The sequence below is a fragment of the Lathamus discolor genome, chromosome Z (genome assembly GCF_037157495.1).
Source record: "Lathamus discolor isolate bLatDis1 chromosome Z, bLatDis1.hap1, whole genome shotgun sequence".
Taxonomy (NCBI): domain Eukaryota; kingdom Metazoa; phylum Chordata; class Aves; order Psittaciformes; family Psittacidae; genus Lathamus; species Lathamus discolor.
The window spans coordinates 25,745,492-25,762,898 of record NC_088909.1 but is presented as its reverse complement, the minus strand read 5'-3'; the positions used below and the strand labels follow the sequence as shown (position 1 = coordinate 25,762,898).

At 57.7% G+C, this 17,407-nt stretch overlaps 1 protein-coding gene across 1 annotated transcript in view; it reads right to left on the bottom strand.

Annotated features, from left to right (window-relative positions):
• The window catches only part of LOC136005913 (hydrocephalus-inducing protein-like), a gene marked incomplete at its 5' end in the record, with an annotated part of 80,628 nt that overhangs the window by 31,374 nt on the left and 31,847 nt on the right, over positions 1-17,407 (bottom strand). The window contains 19 exons of the mRNA XM_065663803.1: positions 1,583-1,975; positions 2,241-2,444; positions 2,886-3,116; positions 3,365-3,515; positions 3,815-3,978; positions 5,351-5,548; positions 6,343-6,535; positions 6,894-7,108; positions 8,511-8,675; positions 9,413-9,562; positions 9,958-10,149; positions 10,237-10,364; positions 11,213-11,349; positions 12,219-12,352; positions 13,079-13,209; positions 13,669-13,846; positions 14,614-14,751; positions 15,618-15,827; positions 16,536-16,575. Of these exons, the coding sequence (XP_065519875.1) occupies positions 1,583-1,975; positions 2,241-2,444; positions 2,886-3,116; positions 3,365-3,515; positions 3,815-3,978; positions 5,351-5,548; positions 6,343-6,535; positions 6,894-7,108; positions 8,511-8,675; positions 9,413-9,562; positions 9,958-10,149; positions 10,237-10,364; positions 11,213-11,349; positions 12,219-12,352; positions 13,079-13,209; positions 13,669-13,846; positions 14,614-14,751; positions 15,618-15,827; positions 16,536-16,575 (3,352 nt within the window). The remainder of the gene's footprint in view (positions 1-1,582; positions 1,976-2,240; positions 2,445-2,885; positions 3,117-3,364; positions 3,516-3,814; positions 3,979-5,350; positions 5,549-6,342; positions 6,536-6,893; positions 7,109-8,510; positions 8,676-9,412; positions 9,563-9,957; positions 10,150-10,236; positions 10,365-11,212; positions 11,350-12,218; positions 12,353-13,078; positions 13,210-13,668; positions 13,847-14,613; positions 14,752-15,617; positions 15,828-16,535; positions 16,576-17,407) is intronic.

The following is a 17,407-nucleotide window of genomic DNA, read 5'->3' as shown; positions in this document are numbered from 1 at the left end:
CCAAGATTTTACCAGGCACAGAGGTGAGACTCACTGCTCTGTAATTCCCCGCGTCTTCCATTTTCCCCTTCTTGAAAATGGGGGATATATTTCCCGTTTTCCAGTCGTCGGGAACTTCACCTGGCTGCCATTATTTTTCAAATATGATGGCCAGTAGCTTAGCAACGTCATTCGCCAGCTCCTTCAGGACCCGCGGATGGATTCCATCAGGTTCCATGGACTTGTGCACGTTCAGGTTCTTAAGACGGTCTTGAACCAGATCCTCTCCTATAGTGGGCCTAAGGTCTTCATTCTCAAATTTTTACCTTTAAGTGGAACCGACTGAAGTCTTAACCGCGCTTTCCCAAAGAATCTTAGAGAATAACAGAATCGTAGAACGCTTTGGATTGGAAAGGACCTTAAGATCCTCTAGTTCCAACACCCTGTCACAGGGAGGGACACCTCACACAAGAACATGGTGCCCAAGCCCCGTCCAACCTGGCCTTGAACACTGCCAGGGATGGAGCATTCACCACTGCTTTGGGCAACCTGTGCCAGTGCCCCACCACCCGCACAGTGAAGAATTTCTTCCTTCTAGCTAACCTGAACTTCCTCTGTTTCACTTTAAGCCCATCACCCCTTGTCCTCTTGATACAGTCCCTGATCAAGAGTCCCTCCCCAGCATGCTGGTAGGCCCCCTTCAGATACTGGAAGGCTGCTATGAGGTCTCCACCCCGCCTTCCCTTCTCCACGCTGAACAGCCCCAGCTTTCTCAGCCTGTCTTTGTACAGGAGCTGCTCCATCCCCCTTAGCATCCTCGTGGCCCTCCTCTGGATTTGCTCCAACAGCTCTAGGTCCTTCTGTTGAGGACACCAGAACTGTACACTGTGCTCCCAGTGGGGGTCTCATGAGAGCAGAGGAGCAGGATCACCTCCCTTGACCTGCTGGTCATGCTCTTGGTGATACAGCCCAGGACACAGGGGGTTTCCGGGCTCAAGCGCACGCTGAAGCGCCTCATGTTCCAACCCCCAGGTCCTTCTCCTCATGCTGCTCTGAATCACTTCTCTGCGCAGCCTGCAGCTGTGCCTGGGATTGCCCTGACCCAGGAGCAGGAGCCTGCACTCGGCTTTGCTGAACTTCATGAGGCTGGCCACCTCTCCAGCATGTGCAGGTCCCTCTGGATGCCATCCCTTCCCTCCAGCGCGCCGGCTGCACCACACAGCTTGGTGTTGTCTGCAAGCTTGCTGAGGGCGCTCGATCCCACTGTCTGGGTCAGCGACAAAGATGTTGAACAGGGTCTGCCCCAACACCGACCCCTGACGGACACCATTCGTCACTGGTCTCCGTTTACACATTGAGCCATTGACCGCGACTCTCTGTGTGCAGTCATCCAGCCAATTCCTTGTCCAGCGGCTGTGCATCCAGCGAATTCATGCCTCTCCCGTTTAGAGACAAGGACGTCGTGTGGGAGGATGCTAAATGAAATTTATTGGCTCCAGAGAGCACGAACGTGGCGGGAAGGGCCAGGGGCAGCTGGTCACTTGCGGGTGGAGGGCAGGCCCCGGAGGTGGTAGATCCAGGAGCCGCCAGGGCAAGAGACCACCAGCCTGCTGGTGACAGGAGCCGGGCCGCCCGTGAAGGAGACGGTGATGGTGGTGCTGCTCTTGGCGCGCAGCATCTCGGGGGCCCTGACGCTGAAGGCCGGGTGCTTTACGGCATACTGGAACGCCGTGGCCCTCGGGAAGACGTTCCTGAAGGAGATGGAGGTGGTGCCGCCGGCTGGGATGAGGAAGGGGCCCTGGGGTTCAGGGGGCAGCGCAAGGCCGATGAGTGGGATGCAGTACTGCCCGCCCAGTGCAGAGCTGAGCTGCAGCGTGGCCTTGGCTTTGCCCAGGTGGCAGGGCTCAAAGGTCACTTCCACATTCAGCTCCGAGCCCCCAGCGCTGGCGGGTGCCGCACTGATGGATTTTGCCGTCTGGAAGTCGGCACAGTCGGTCTGCGCAGGGGAGACAAGAGACCATGGGGGGTTGGTCACAACAGCAGAGCCAGCGCCTCGGGAAGAACACGATGGTCCCCTGGCCCTGGCCCATCCCACCCAGACCATAGCCCTGGTGAGTGCCTGCGGTGAATGGGCCCTGGGCTCACATGGCCACCCTGGCTCTGCCAGGCCACGCCAGAGGCACTCGGACCCCCTGGTGGAGAGGGCTGGTGCTGGCCAGAGGAGCTGCCTCCCAGCCAGAGCCCTGGCAGCCCGGGCTCACCTGTAGGAGGTACTCGGTCTCCTGCTGGGCGAAATTCCGTATTTTGGTGGTGATGGTCTGACGGGAGCCCAGCGTGGTGCGGAAATACACGGGCTTCTCTGGCCTGCTCGAGGTGGCTTTCAGCTGCAGGTTGTAAGACAGAGAGCCCAAGTCGCTGCTCTGGAGCACCAGGTGCCCCGTGCTCTCACCCGTTTTCAGGGGCTGATACTCCAAGACAAGATCCGCCTGGGAGGAAGGAAGGAAAAAGCCACGGCGTCAGGCACAGGCAGGGAACACGTGTGCCTGAGAAGGGGGCAGCTGGTCCCTGCTCTGCTCAGGCAGCGCTTGAAGGCTGGGCTGCCTTCCCCGCTCTGACTCCCTCTCTCTCGGGCACAGCCTTGCTCCTTCTGGGGGACGGTTCACTCAGGGACAGATCCCAACAGCTCAGAGCCCTCCAGCATGATGCCAGAAGCTGCCCACCCTAAAAAGCCCCTGTGCTCCCCCAGGGCACACACCACCTCCTGTCAATGCAGGCTGCAGACAACCTGGCCGCGGGATCAGGCTTGTCCTGCAGCCACTGGCTCCTTTCAGGCATCACCCTCCAAGAGCCCCCCCTCCGGCCACGAGTAGGGAGAGCAGAGTGAGGTGGAGGAGCTTTTCTCCTACCTTTGACTGTGCAGGAACAGTAAAGTGATGTGGAACGCTGACGTCCGGCACTTTGCAGTTGATGGCAAACGTCACCGGGACAGGCAGAGGGTTGTCCACCTTGACGGTGGAGGACACTCTCTGCCGAACGGCGGTGCTCATTTCAACAGTGCCGATGGGTCCCGAAGCCATCACCTTGAAAGTCACCATGTGGAACAAGTACTCTCCGGTTGTCTCGTTGAGGAAGGTCACCTGAATCAGACAGAAAGAGAAGTGCTGCTCATTCCACACAGGAAAACAGACCCGGAAGAGCCCACCGAGCTCAGCGCCCTGCTTCCACGAATGGCTATGAGCACCCAGCGAGGAGGAGTGCAAGACCAGAGAAAGCACCTGTGGTATTTCATAGGACCCGTGCACGTGGAGGTATGAAAACGGGCGTGTAGCTTCTCAGTGAGCCAACAGCTCCTTGAAGGGCCCTGTAGACCAGTGTCCTCACTCACCTTTGCCCTGTAGACTCCTTCTTTGTAGGAGAAGAAGGTGAGCTGGTAGTCCTTCTTCGCAGAGCTCGGCACGTCGATGTATGAACACCCCTGCAGCACGGAACTGCTTTCCAGGTTCTCTGGTTTGAGCATGTCAATAACCACCAGGAACCTGCGGGTGAGAAGGACGCAGTGAAGGTCAACAGGAAGGACTCCCATAGGATACCCATCGTGCGGGGGTACAATACAGTCCCTCTCATCCTCAGTGCCTCGGGCACAGGGCGCCAGCTCTCACCCCCCTTGGAGGAAAGCCCTCCAGGATGGCTCTGCACAGGCAGAACGTGGGTATGGCCAGACACAGCCAAGGAGAGGGAAAAGCTTTCAGGAGGGAGCTTCCAGGCACTGGAAGCTTCCTTCCTTGTGCTGCTGCAGGGATTGCTCATGAGGCCAGACTCCCTGGGCTGGACTCACCTCTGTGGTCTCTGCAGCCAGTTGGACACAGGGATGAGCTCCGTGTGGGAATTCCTGCACGGAACCTGCCGGGAAATGGCCCCTGAACACCTGGGGGCTTCAGCAGTTCCTTCCAGCTGGTAGTGTAAGCCTGTCCCGTCCGGCAGGGGGAAGAAGATGGAGCCCTACAGACAACGAATAGGACAAGTCGGCTCTGGAGCACCCCTGGACAGTCCCACGCCTGAGGCTCTCACTGAGGCAGCTTTCAGCACGTCCAGCTGGCAGAGCTGTGACTGCAGCCCTGTCCCGCGCAGGAGGAGACAGACGCCAGCGTCGCACCTGCTCTGAGCTGCTTGTGAGCGGGTGCGTGGCCCACAGGACACGGCACAGCTACAGGACACAGAGGCATCATCTCTGGGCAAAGCAAGGAAACACGGGCCCTGCAGCAGAGCTGCTCTGCACATCCCAACACTCCCTTACTGGCCCCACTCACCTGGGCATGTCCCTGCCAGCCTGTGCTCACGCAGGGACAGCCGTGGGCAGGGGGTGGCCGTCCCTGATGAGCTCCATTGCCTCAGTCCTGCTGGCCTTAGCCCCAACAGCGCTGACCAGAGAGCAGCCTGTAAGCTGGCACAACAGGGGCCCCCAGACATGGGCCATGGAAAGCTCATATCCATGCTCATTCTGGGTGCCCGTGCATCCCAGACACCTGCCTCTGCCTCCACAGCAGCTGAAAGCTGCAAGACTCCTCACGCAGGCTGTACGTTAAAGAGATGCTGAGCACGTGCGACCCTAAGGGCACAGATCTGCTGAGCACCCTGGAGACTTGAGGCCAGAAATCTCTGACCTGGCCCACTGTAAGGCCAGCTGGAGCGGGACAAGGAGCGCGACAAGGACCCGGCAGCTCCAGCACCACAGAGCCCTTCTGAACTGACCCCTTGGATTTAGGAGCTTGTTGCTGGCCTGGCACAGAAAACATTGCAGAGGGGCCAGTCACCCCCATGTGCCCAGCCTGAGACCTGCAGGAAGGGCTCCTCCCAAAGCTCCTGCATGACCCTCAAGAGATCTCTCTCGTTTCCCACCTGCCTGCTCACGGCCAGGACGGCACTGACAAACTGCAGGGCAGCTTTGCCCTTCTTGCTCCCTGCAAGCTGCAGAAGGACACCAGCCAGGTGCTGCTGGCAGAAGTGGTTGTGCCCGGGGCTTGGAGAGCCTGTGCAGCCCGTGCGCTGAGCATGGGGGTCTCTGAGCCCCCTGGGCTGCCACAAGCAGCGACCCAGAGCTACGCAGAACAAACTTCATTTCTTGGCCTGCAGAAAGCCTGGCTTTTTACGTTAGCTGCTCCAACACGTTTGGTGCTCAGTCCCGACTTCCCATCTGCCCTTTGCCCGTGCCTGGCCCCCAGCCACCACAAAACCCAGCTTCCAACAGAGAGCACAGGACACCTTCAGCTTGGACAGGACCTCCAAAGGTCATCTCGGCCAACCTCCTGCCCAAAGGAGAGTGACCTACGAGGGTCATGCCACGAGGGTCAGCACGCTGGCACAGCTCACCTACCTGATGCTTCTTGTTCCCACAGCTCATGGTTAGGGGTCTGTAGGTGACCTGGTAGGCCTTTTCTTTTTGCCTGGCCTCCAGATGGATAAATTCAGGCCCTTTCCAGTATTTCCCCTCAACAATGGGCTGCAGGGTCCAGGCCTCGCTGCTCGGGTTCGACAGGAGGATGGTCTGGCTCTGCTTCTCACGCACATTGCAGCTGAAAGTCAGGGTCTGCAACAGAGGAGCACAGAGGCTGCGGGGTCGTACCCACAATCCTTGCCACTCTTCTCACGCTGGCTCTACACCAGGACCTGGAGCACGGGGAGCAGCTTTTCCTTGTCACATGCAAAAATTACACTTTGGCCACAGCTTTTGGAGTAAATCAAGCTGGTTGTTCTTGAAGAAGGGAGCAGAACAAGCCTTTCGCATGCTGGGTGAAAGGAAACTTCAGGGGAGTCCTGAAAGGAAACTGCTGTGCAAGGACAGATCTGCAGCCACACAGCCCTTTCCTTCATGGGCAGGATGAAGAGGAGCTCCATGCTCTCTTTGGGAGCAAGAGCCAACTGCTCCCAAGCTACCCCCTCCCAGGGGCTGGATGCAGATGCCTTGCCCCTTCCTACTGCTGAATGCCCTCCCCTGGCCCGGCACGGGGGAGAAGTGTGGCTGCGGGTGCAGTGCTGGGATACAGCGGGGTGGCTCTGTGGGGAGGGTCTCAGGAGAGCCCGGCAGGGTGCTCCCACGGCACGGGTGCTGCAGTGCAGAGCCAGGACAACCGAGCTGCTCACTGGAGGAGCAACACCTCGAACAGGGGAGAAAGGCAATGACAGGGCTCAGGAACTCTGGCAGTCCTGCCCAGCACTTTCTCTCTGGGATACCCCGGCACAAGCCAGTCTGCGCTCGCAAGTGTCCTTCAGTTCCTGCCCTGGGAGAGATGTGGCGCAAATGCTGGGGTCCAGGGGCCCATCCTGTCCCTGCTGCGTTACCTCTCTGGTGCCAGGGGCCTCCACGCAGGATCCTGATAGCGTAAGGCGGAGCGCCTCGCTGCCCGGGATGAAGCACCGCAGCCCCTCGTACTGGACAGCCTGGCTCAGCTTCGAGGGGCGGAAGGTCACAACGAAGGGGACATCCACCCCTGGCCTGATGTAACCCTTTGTGGGGCTGATAGCAAAGTCCGGCTGGAAGCTCTCCACGTCCCACAAAAACCTTGCCAAGGAAAGCACAAGGACAGGAAAGAAGGATTAGCCACGGGGAGCTGTCAAGGCAGGGTAAGTCTCAGCGTGAGGCTCTCCGTCTCTGGTGGGCTTTCCCACCACATCTCAGGCCTGATGCTGAGCCACCTGGCAATAAGGCTTCAGGCTGGGCAGTACCCACTGCACCCATCTCTAAATGAGCTTTTGCTCGTACCCCCTTGCTAACTGCCAGGGCCTGACTGCACGGCCATGGCTGCACGACTCTCCAGCGGGATGGAGAAGCAGAGAGGAGCTATCTGGGCACACTACGGCTCCTCACAACCCTCATCCAAGCAATCAGCCCTCAGAGAGGCGGGGGGGTCCTGCTTTACCTGACTCCTGCGTCGCCCGCGTTCCGCATGACGACGCGCCGGCACGTGTAGCTCTGCCGTACCACGGCTCCAAAGCTGAGCTGGTCCTGGTCCAAGCTCACGAGGCTGCCCTGGCAGGAGCCCCGCACCGCAAAGAGGGAGCGCACCAGCCCGCGGCACTCCAGCAGCACTTCCCCGCTGAACGGCTGCATGCGGCGCTTCGGGGAGAAGGTCACCTCCACTTTGCAGGTGTCTCCTCTGGCCTTCAGCTTTAGCTCCTTGCTGGGCTTCAAGCACAGAACCTACCCGAAGAGATGAGTGGAGACTATTTCATCTGGCAAGCCAGCTGCGGAGCCTCCCTCACCAGACTCAGGGAAGAGGCTTCCAATTCCTCTTCTGTCCGCACCAACACTGACCCAGTCCCACTCATTCCCTCGTAGGCATTCCTAGGTAATACCAAAGGTGTTTTCTGCCATGTGTCCACCTGGTCACGGTGAGGTCACCTCTGCCTTCTAAAGCTTTCATGGAAGTTCCAACAGAGCTGTAACCCTCCCTCTTTCAAGATTCACCTCCCTCGCCTTTCCAGATCTAAAATATGTGGCTGCATCCTGACCTATGCGTCTAAAACAGGTTAGAGGAATTGTGCCGCCTTCTCACTTGTGGCTCTCGGGGAGTCCTGGCACCCCGCTCAGCTGAAGCATTCACACTGCAAGCATCTGCTGGCAGAGCAGTGCCAGCAGGGAGGACGGGGCAGGCACAGGCAGCCAGGGCAGCCCACAGCTGTCATTAGCTACTACCTCCCACCCACAGCAGCTCATCGCTCCCTGCAGGCACGCTAAAGTGCTCTGCAGAGAAGGAATGGCACTTACCCCAGCTTCCTGCAACTCTGGCACGGTGGATGTGACTCTGAGCTTAAAGGCGAGAGGGCCTGCACTCTTGTTGGCTATGGTGACGATCTTCTTCACCGTCTGCCCAATGCAGATGTTTCCTAGCTTCACCACCTTTCCTGGTGGATGCACAACGTCAACCTGAGGCAGGAGGGATTGATATCAAGCCAAAGGAAAGAAGGAGAAGAGGTTTTCTGCCACTCTCGTGGCAGAAACACAAACCATGGTAGGCTGGGGAAGAGATGAGGAAATGAGAAAACCATGCTGGTTGCCACCTGCACTTTTAGCATTTGGATTTCATCTCACCTTCATTTCTATGCCCCTTCCTTGGGCCTCAACAGTCAGCTTCTCAGCCGGGGCACACGGAGGCAGCAACAAGCTGTTGTGGCTGTTGTCGTCTTTAGGTGTCCGTAGGAGCTGCGCACAGAGGGAAGAGAAACCACAGACAGCATGAGTTTCTGGACCTTCACCACGTGAACAGACTCCCCAGACGAGCCATCCCCTCCCATATTCTTTCCCCCCAGTGGCAGGGATTATCCAAGTCCCTCCACAGCCTGCCAGCAGAGCCGGCTAACCCTGGGATGCCGCCGGGCTTTGCCCTGCGCGCTGCCCCCGTCTCCCTGGCACAAGCCTGGGAATGCTGGAGCGCTGGGAATCTCCAGGAGCGTGCACAGACCTTCCCCCTCACCTGCTCCTCAGCAAGGTGCTGCTGGTCAAACTCCAGTGAGTAAACCCCACAGGGGTTCTTCACCACCACTGTCCCCTCTTCCCCATGGCTCTGTGGCAGCAGCGGTCCCAGCTCGAGCTCTGCGGGGCTCAACTCCAGCCGTGGCTCCAGACCACATCCCAAGACCGGCACCCGCAGGCGTTGGCTGCTCTGGCAAATCTGGATCTGCAGCTCGCCCCGGTAGCACTTCTGCAAAGAAGCAGCACAGAAAGCTCCTCCGTGAAGCCCCAGGTGACAGCGCCTCCAAGGCAACAATCGCCCCAGGCTCAGGGGTCTTCTCAGCACCTCTAAGCTGAACCCAAACCAGGCAGTTACTTAGAGCAGGGGCTACAGCATCTGCATGGCTCTGAGTAACTGCGGTGAGTCCTGCTCGGGAGTGTAACTGCGCAGTTGGCTACCAGATGGATCTAAAACAGCCTATCAGAGGTTTTCACCTAGTCGTGGGGGAGCGCAACGCACGTGAGAAAAGTCTGCTTTCTCAGACACAGTCCTGGCGCTGCAGCACCGGGCAAACATCAGCTGTGTGAAAGAGGCAGCTGAGCTCTCACTGGACAGAAATAAGGATCGTCTTCTCTGCTCAGTGCTTGGCTCTGGTCAAAGCCAGACACGAGACGCTGAAATCTCCACGAGCAATTGAAAGATCCCTGCGACTGTCCCCAGCCATGGAAGCACTTGGGTCCATCCTGTCACACGCTGCCAGTTTCCAAGTCACGGTGGCCACATGCAAACTGCCTTTGGGAATGCTCCACCATTTAAGCTGACTCCCAGACTGCGTGGGACCGTGCAGGGGAAACTGAGGAACGGTGGGCACAGGGCTGGCAGAAAGCTCCATGCGGAGGCAGAGCTCATTCCCCGCTCCCTGTGCTGGCCTCCCCTTACCACACTGCCCTGACAGTCCTCCTGGGGGTGACACCCACCAAACTCACCTCTTCCGTGGGTGAAAAACGGACTTGGACATGGCACTGCTGTCCTGGAGCGAGGGTTCCAGCTGAGGGCAGCACCTCAAAGTCACAGGGCGCGGGCCTCATCTCCTCCCGCAGCTTGTCATGCTCGCTCGCTGGCAGATGTTTGTCCACCTGCGCACAGAAACCAGTCGCGTGAGGTCTCCTTGGTCTGCGAGGACAGACCCTCGGTTCCTGCAGTGCTCCGAGATGCTGGCACGGTGCAGGGAGCACCTTCATCCCACCCAGACGTGGCCACCCCTGCCTAGAACTGGAGGGCAAACATGTTGGCAGGGCAGGCAGATGGGGAGGCAGTGTCCTCGGAGGGGGAGGAATGGGTGAAGATGGCAGAGAAGTGAAGCGTCAGCTAGTGAGCAGGCCCAGGTGAACCAGCCTTGCTCTGTACCCTCAAAAGCTTCCTCAAGCGAGCTGCAGCCCAAGTGCTCAGGCAGCCAGAGGGGCGGGAAAGCCAAGAGAGGCAAAGAAAACCCAACCGAGAAGTTGTGTGTTACACGTTGTCTGTGCTTTACCTCCTTAACAGCCTCATTCATGCTCATGGACCATTTACAGGGGACCTGGGACGTGTTGTGGAGCTGGATGGTTTCTTCCTGCCACTGCCCACACTGGACAGAGGAGAACTCCAGCCTGTCCCTCGAGAGGCAGAGGGACGGCTCAGCCACAATGGCACGCAGGCGGACCTGGAACGTGGGGCCTCCTCTGACCTAGAGAAGGACAGAGCATCCACTTGAGAGCCCGGCTGACACTCGCTGCTGTGCCCAACCTGCTGCCTGCCCCACAAGCTGGCCTACCTTGATGGGCAGGAGCACATCCACCTTTCCCAGGGGCACGTTGGCACTTTGTGGGTCGAAGCACACTTCAAATGTCTTGGTCTCACAGCAGGGCAGGCGCTTCACAAGGTCCAGGCACACGCTGAAGCCTGAACACAGGAAAATCAAGCAGCTGAGATACACAAGCAACAGGAAATGGCTCAGAAGCACGGCAAGGCCACAGGGGTGTCCTGGCTGGCAGCTCTGTGAAAGACCCCTTTCCACGTCCAGAGAAGCTGCTCTGCTCCCCTTGTCACTGCCCAAAGCAAAAGGATTTTCACAGCCAGAATCCAGGGGTTGCAGGGTAAAACCGAACCACATTGGTTGAGGAGCTCCAGCAATTCCTTCAGCAGGCATCTCAGGGAAGGACGCATACACCTCTCCAAAGGACAATTTCCAACTAAGATACCAAATGCTGTGGTGTTCCCTGGACAGCGGCTTAGAAGAGACGCCTGGCCACCCGTCACAGACAGCAGTCCCCGTGTGATGGAGCTGCAGCCTTACCCCAAGGCCTCTTTGCGAAGCCTGTTTCGATACGGCACAGGATCCCACAGGCCGTTCAATAAGGCTGAGCAGAAGTGCTCTGGCACTAGGAACTCTAAACAAAGCACTTCCGAACCACAGAGGGTCCATCTGGCTGCAACATAAACCCTCAGAGTGCACAAAGAAACTCCGATGGTGCTCACGGGAGCCAAGAGCAGCAGATGCTGAGAGGCGATCACGCTGATCAGCCCATCTGGCCCCTGCAATGACTTTTTAGGGCAGCCACAGGCAGACCAGGTCTCTGGGCACTGCTCGACAGAATTCAGGCTCTTGAACAGGGCACCGGCCAGAGGGGTACTAAGGAGGAAAAAGCTGCCCAAGGAAGTACTCAAATCTCCCCATGCCCAATGGCTCCAGCTGATGTGGCAGAGACAGCCCCTTCAAGCCCCCGTGAAGCCTCTTTACCACTGGTTACCTGTGTTATACAGGACATATCCATCGGCCTTGAAAGATGCAGGGAAGTGCCCGGTGTTGGTGAGCTTCACCATGTGTGTGTGGATGTCACCGGGAACGACATAGCCAAGGTCCAGGACGTATTCGGGCAGCTCAGCTCTGAAAGGAGGAGGAAGGACACTCTGTAAAGCCCAGCATGGCGTGGGGTGGAGAAGCAAATGGAGTGGATAATTCTGTATCCACTGCTGTGAAAACTCAAGCCAAGCCCAGGAAACCCAAGGCCTGATCTGAGCACCCAGTAATAAGACTTGGCTAAGTCATGGGGAGTGCAGGGCCTAGGATTTATCAGCCACCAACGGGATCTTCGAGTCAGTTTAAAGCGGGTACTGGACACAGTTCCTATGCTGTGAAAAGCCATTGCAGAGAAGTCCACTGCGTCTCCACGGGTCTCAATGAAACTGCTAAGCTGGTGGCCGGCCCAAGCCTGAAACTGCTTCAGGACCTTCTCACAGGATTTCCTTGCAGAGGATACCTCCACTGCTCTGCAGCCAGATCTGTCCCCAAAGCAGCGCTTGAGAGTATCGCGTGCAGTAACCAACACTACAAGATTGCTGTGAAGGTCTTTTTGCAGGCAATCCCACTTGGAAAAGCACATAAGGGATCTGGACCATTCCCTGCTCTTCCTGCTTAGTGGGGTCTGCTTCTCGGCACAAAGACACCGGCTTGGAGATGCCCCTTTCACAGCTGGTCAGCAGGGGTGGTGCCTGTGCTGTCTGCAAGGGCTTGCTGGTCTGCACCCCCTCAGCTCTGAGAACAGAACCCAGCAACTGTGGGGAGCGGAGCACCTCCAGAGCTCAGGGTAGCACTGTGCAAGTGAGGACACCGAGCTGCCCACAGGGAGCACGGCGTAGCTCTCAGCATCAGGCCCTTTCGGAAGTCTTCAGCTATTCCCAACTCTGAGACACAAGGAGCTCTCAGGGGCAGGGCTGCACTGCTACAGGAGACAGGCTACAGGAGTCCCTACTAACTTGAGAAGCCTCCGATGTACACGCTGGTGAAAGGCAGTGTCCTCCGGGGGACGGGAGGCGAGAGCTTTCTGCTGCTCCAGGGCATGTTCCTCAATCAGCATCTCCTCCATCTGCATCTGCAGCTGAGCATCCCACTGAGGAAAGGAAAGACAGGGGCTGGTTAGCCAAGGTCCTTCCCAAGGCACAAGCTTGTCTCGGGTGGAGGATCCCACCCTGCTCTTGTTGAGAGGGGCGACGGAGTCAGTCTGTCTCACTGATCGGTGTCTGTGACACTTCCTGCTCTCTCAGGCAGGATCATATCCCCACAGAAATGAACTCCAGTGTCTCTGCCTGCCCAGTTATCAAAGCTGATCTGGACAGACACACAAACAAGCCAGAAACCTTCCAAAGCTCCAAGTATGTCCCTGCCTCCAGTCAGTGCCAAAGCAGCCTGGACAAAAGCTCTCCTGGAAAGGGGACCATGAGAGAGCTGGAGCCTCCTGGAGATACAGAACACAGCACAGCCTCAGGCTGCATTCAGGCTGCTGCTTTACGCTCTGTAAACCTGGCAGGGCTTGGCCGGTGAGCAACAAACCCCCCAGCACCGCCCTGTGTGTCCTTCAGAGCACCAGAAACCCAACTGCCCCAGCACAGCTTTCAGCATCTCCCTGGGGCAGTCAGGAGCTGGCGCATCGCCACGAGGGACAACTCCCAGAGGTGGGCAGCCCAAGGGGCACGCTGAGCTGACACACTCCGTGGCCAGGGGTGTGCAGGGAGGTGCCCAGTGCCGGCAGGGCCCTGGGCAGCTGCCGTGGGGCGCAGGGGCTCCAGTGTCTCGCAGGAGGGTGGCACGTGCGGGACAGGGCAGCAGCTCTACTCACCACGGTGCCCGAGTCGTCCACGCGGGGCTCGGCTGCCACAGCCTCCCCCAGAGCAATGGCCTCTTCTCTCTGGCTGCCTTTGTCCAGCTTTTCTTTGGCCTTTAGGAGGATCTTCTCATATTTGGCGTTGCCTGAAAGCACAGGACACCACCCATAGCAGTGGGGCAGCACAAATCCCACGGAAGACGGGAAGCCCCATTCCCCCGACACCCAGACACAAACTGCTCCAGCAATGTAGGGAAAGGAGATCCTGCTGCTTCTCACCCCCACCCGTCTTTCTCGCCACACAGGAGCATCTCAGCCCCACAGCGTGATGCAAACCCAACCCCTGTCAAAATCCCTGCCAGCCTCTATTACAGCTTTCCCAAGCTTTTCTGCCCAGCCATCATCTTCCCAGACCTCTTGGCAAGCTGTGCACGATGGTTCCTGCGGCAAAGCCCACATGGGCTCGTCTGCCAGAGGCTAAAGAAGCAACCAGAGGGCTGACCTTGTCTGACAGCCCTGAAACCTCCAGGCCTGCTCGAGGTGCCTGTGAGCTGCCCTGTGGGCATATGGCATGGGGGAAAGCCGAGCAGACAGGCAGTGCTCACCTTTGATGTTCCTGGGCAGGTCCAAGTGGATCCTGGGAAAGGTCCCCTCTCCTTTCAGGGAGATTTTTTCTGGCTCCAGGTGACCCAGTTGGATCTGGAAAGCCCTGCAGAAGACTCCAGGCACTCCTGGCAGGTAATACACTTTCAGCACTTGCTGCTTGCCAGGTTCAACGTAACCCTGCAGGGCACACAAGAGGGAGGGACGCAGTGTACCAAAGAGGATTCACTGGAGGGATGGCTCACATGACAGATGCGCTGAGAACACAAGACAGGTTCTCATACATAAGGAAACATCAGACATCACCACCTCCAGCTTTCCTGTATCCAAACGCCTGAGTCTCACTGCTCTTCTGCTCACAGGGTTTACCCTCTGCTAGCCAGAGCCAGGCACAACAAACCAAAGCTCTTTCACCAGCTGCTCTGGAAGAACGGAGAAGGGCCTCTGCTTCCAGCAGGGCCAGCAGCTCCTGGCAGCAGCTTGCAGGAGAGGACATCAGCATGTCACCCCTCAGACGGACAGGCACTGAGGAAGGTGGAAGCCACTTGGCCCTTTGGCTTCCTCTTCCCATCGCAAAAGGGCACCAAGACAGGAACACTGCTCCAGCTCTAAGACACCCAGGCAGGATGACAAGCTGCGATGGAGTGATGCTCCAGTGATGGCACAACCAGAGAGCTCAGCACTCAGCTCCAAAGAGCTCCCGGAGCACTCGTGCCTCCCACTGGTGCTTGCTGTAGGACAGCAGAGCCAGCGGCGCCCAAGGACAATCAGGGGCTCCGTTAGGATTCTGCTCGATGGACCTCCTCTGCCTCTGCAACAGTCGCTCACAGCCCTGTCTCTCCTGGCTGGTTTTGGATGGGGCTTGTGTGTTCATTCCCCCTGTTTTCCCCCAAAGCGCTCTCCTGGGCAGCCTGACACAGGCCGGGTGAAGCCCTTGTGCTACTCACCCTGCTGGGCACGACCAGGGGCACGCCAGGCAGAGGGTTGGCTGCAGTGCCTGTGCCGGGGCTCAGCACCGCAAAGGCAAATCCCAGCTTCCCGCTGTTTTGCAGGGTCAGCGCTGCTTCCGTGACTTTGTTAAACACCTGAGCAGAGGACAGAAGAGCAGGAAGTTACAGGCACACGTCTGCTGCCAAGAATTTCATTCCTCTTCCATCGTGTTGAAAGCAAAGGAACACAGCCCAGAAGCAGGGAGCGCACAGGAGAGATGGGCACTGGGCTCTCTGGGTTAGCCTGGGCAGCCCGCGGCCACAGGGTACCCCTGGGCCCTACACAGGAACAGCTATTTGTGGCAGAGGTGCAATAGCAACCATGGAAAGATCAGTAATAAAGCAAGTAGGGGACACAAGCTCTCTGCACTTGAAGGTGTCACCCAACTGCGAGCTGAAACACAGGAGGAGGCATTGGGGCATTTCAGGAGAAAAGGCACCTGCACACAAGTATTTGTGGGCACAACACAAGCCAAAAGGGAGGGAGAGAGGGCAACGCACACAGGGCCAACAGCTGGAAACAGCTGTGGGGGTTGTAACCGGAAAGAAGTACAGTGAGGGTTATTCAGGGACATTCTATCCGGCTACGGTGACTGGAAGCCCAGGTCAGCTGCCTCCTTGGTTGATGAATCAGGAGCATTAAAAGAGAGCACCTCATTTGGGCTTTAGGAGCAGATCAGCGGATGGATGTCTGAGGGACACATCCCTCTGCAGATCACCACTGGGATCCTGCCTGCCCCAGGAGGCAGCGTTAGTTAGAGGAGGGATTCCCAGCTTTGGGCTGGGCTGGGGTAGAGATGGCCATTAAACGCCAGCTTGGAGGTATCCCCCAAACGTTGGACTTCCAAGCCACAGAGCCAGCGAAGCAGCTGGGAAGGGGGGAGAGCCCTGGACCCGGGTGGGCAGCAGCCCACCAGTCATGCTTGGAGGCAAGGAGCACTGACAAGAGCAGCGTGCGGTACCTGCAGCCCGCAGTCGATCTCGGTGGTGTCCAGGAGGTAGCTGATGCGCGAGGCCTCCCCACGCAGAGCCACCTCGTAGCTCGGGCCTCCCTCCACCCTGCACAGCGCCGTGACCTGGCTGACGGTGTTGGCGTGGCCGAAGAAGGAGAAGGAGACGCGCTGGCTCTGGCCCGGCTGCAGCTCACCGTGCAGCGGCAGGATATCGAAAACCTGCAGGCAGGGAGGAGAGATCCACACGTGGAGCACGGGACTGATGCAGGAGAGCAGCCTCAGCTTGGGACAAAGGACAGACGTGGCTGCAGGGGCCTCTTCCTCAAACACAGGCAACATCCTCCTCATCTCACACTGCAGACGCTCCACTCACCAACGGAGAGACCATGGGGAAAACCTTCTCCCACAGTCCCAATTAATGCAGTAGCTAATACACTACATTCATTTGTGGTGTCTCCTGGCAGCAAGAAATTCTCTCTGCTGCAGAACTTGCCTTCAAAAACACCTTTTCCTGCCCTCAGAAGAACACGAGACTGGGAGCTGAGAGCCTGTGGAGCCGGGGGCAGGATCCAGCCCAGCTCCTCGCACTCCTCATGCTTTTCCCTGTCTCTGATTCACATCCTGCTCTCTCCAGATGCTGCAGCAACTGCTGCCGCAGCAAATGCTGCTGCAGCAAATGCTGCTGCAGGAATTTCCTACCCACCACTAGATGAGGACCAAGATGGATAAAGTCCTCCATAGCTGCCGCACAAGGAGTGTTCTTGACCAGCCCTATAACACCTCCCATGTGGCATCTCCAATGACCAGCGATGCGCTTGTTATGACATGAGGCCACTCTGGCAGCAGCACCCAGGACACCAGTGGGAGTGGGAGTACGTAACTGCTTGCTACACTGGAAATGTGGAAGTGAGACAGATTCCCACTTACCTCCTCCACACCCAAGGCGAGGGGCTCTGTCTCCATGAACCTGGAAAAAGAACAGACCTTTGCTCAGGGACCTTGCAGTGGGAGGGAGGGAAGTCTGCACAGCAGCTCCTCGGCAGGATGGGGCCCCTGCGGGGGCATCAGTGGTGTGAGCTCAGCAATGAGCTCCAAAACTGGGATGGAGCAGGTCAACGCCTGGCAATGACACTGCTATAGCAGCGCTGCAGGCAGCTGGCAACTGCTTGCCTCCAGATCTGCTATCTCCTGCTGCGTGATTCTGAAGATCCATTCCGTCACTGGAGAAAACACCTTGGTGCAAAGGCTTAGCTCAGCTTTGAGCTCTCAGAGGTCCAAGGGCTGAGGCTTAGGGTTAGTCTGTCTCTAACCACGTGGGTCTACAACAAGAGTAACCACGAGAGATTCGTGCCTCAGAAGTCAGAGAAAGGGCACACGTTGGTCTACACTGCCTATGTCCAGCCACACAGCAACAGTTGGATTGTGTTGCTCATATGATCACTCTGCCCCAGGTAGCAGCAATGACCAAAGAGCAAGGAGGAAAGAACGGGCTGGACAATTAGAAAGAAAAAAATGTAAACACACAAAGTCTTGCTGAGGCAGAGAAACAGCATTTTTCTCTCCTGACCAAAATAAACGTGCGCGACTGATCCTGGGAGTCTCTGATGACCAGCTCCAGCAAGGTCCCAGGTAGGGAAAGTTCCAGTCTTTGATCTCCCCTTCATGAGACCTGATGCTTGATTCCCTCCATGTCAGACTGAGTTAGAGCTGATGATTTAGAATACCAACAGTGCTTAGTGTGGACCAGAAATAACATCTGACACGCTGCCCTTCTGCAGGCTCCTAATGAACACTTTGAG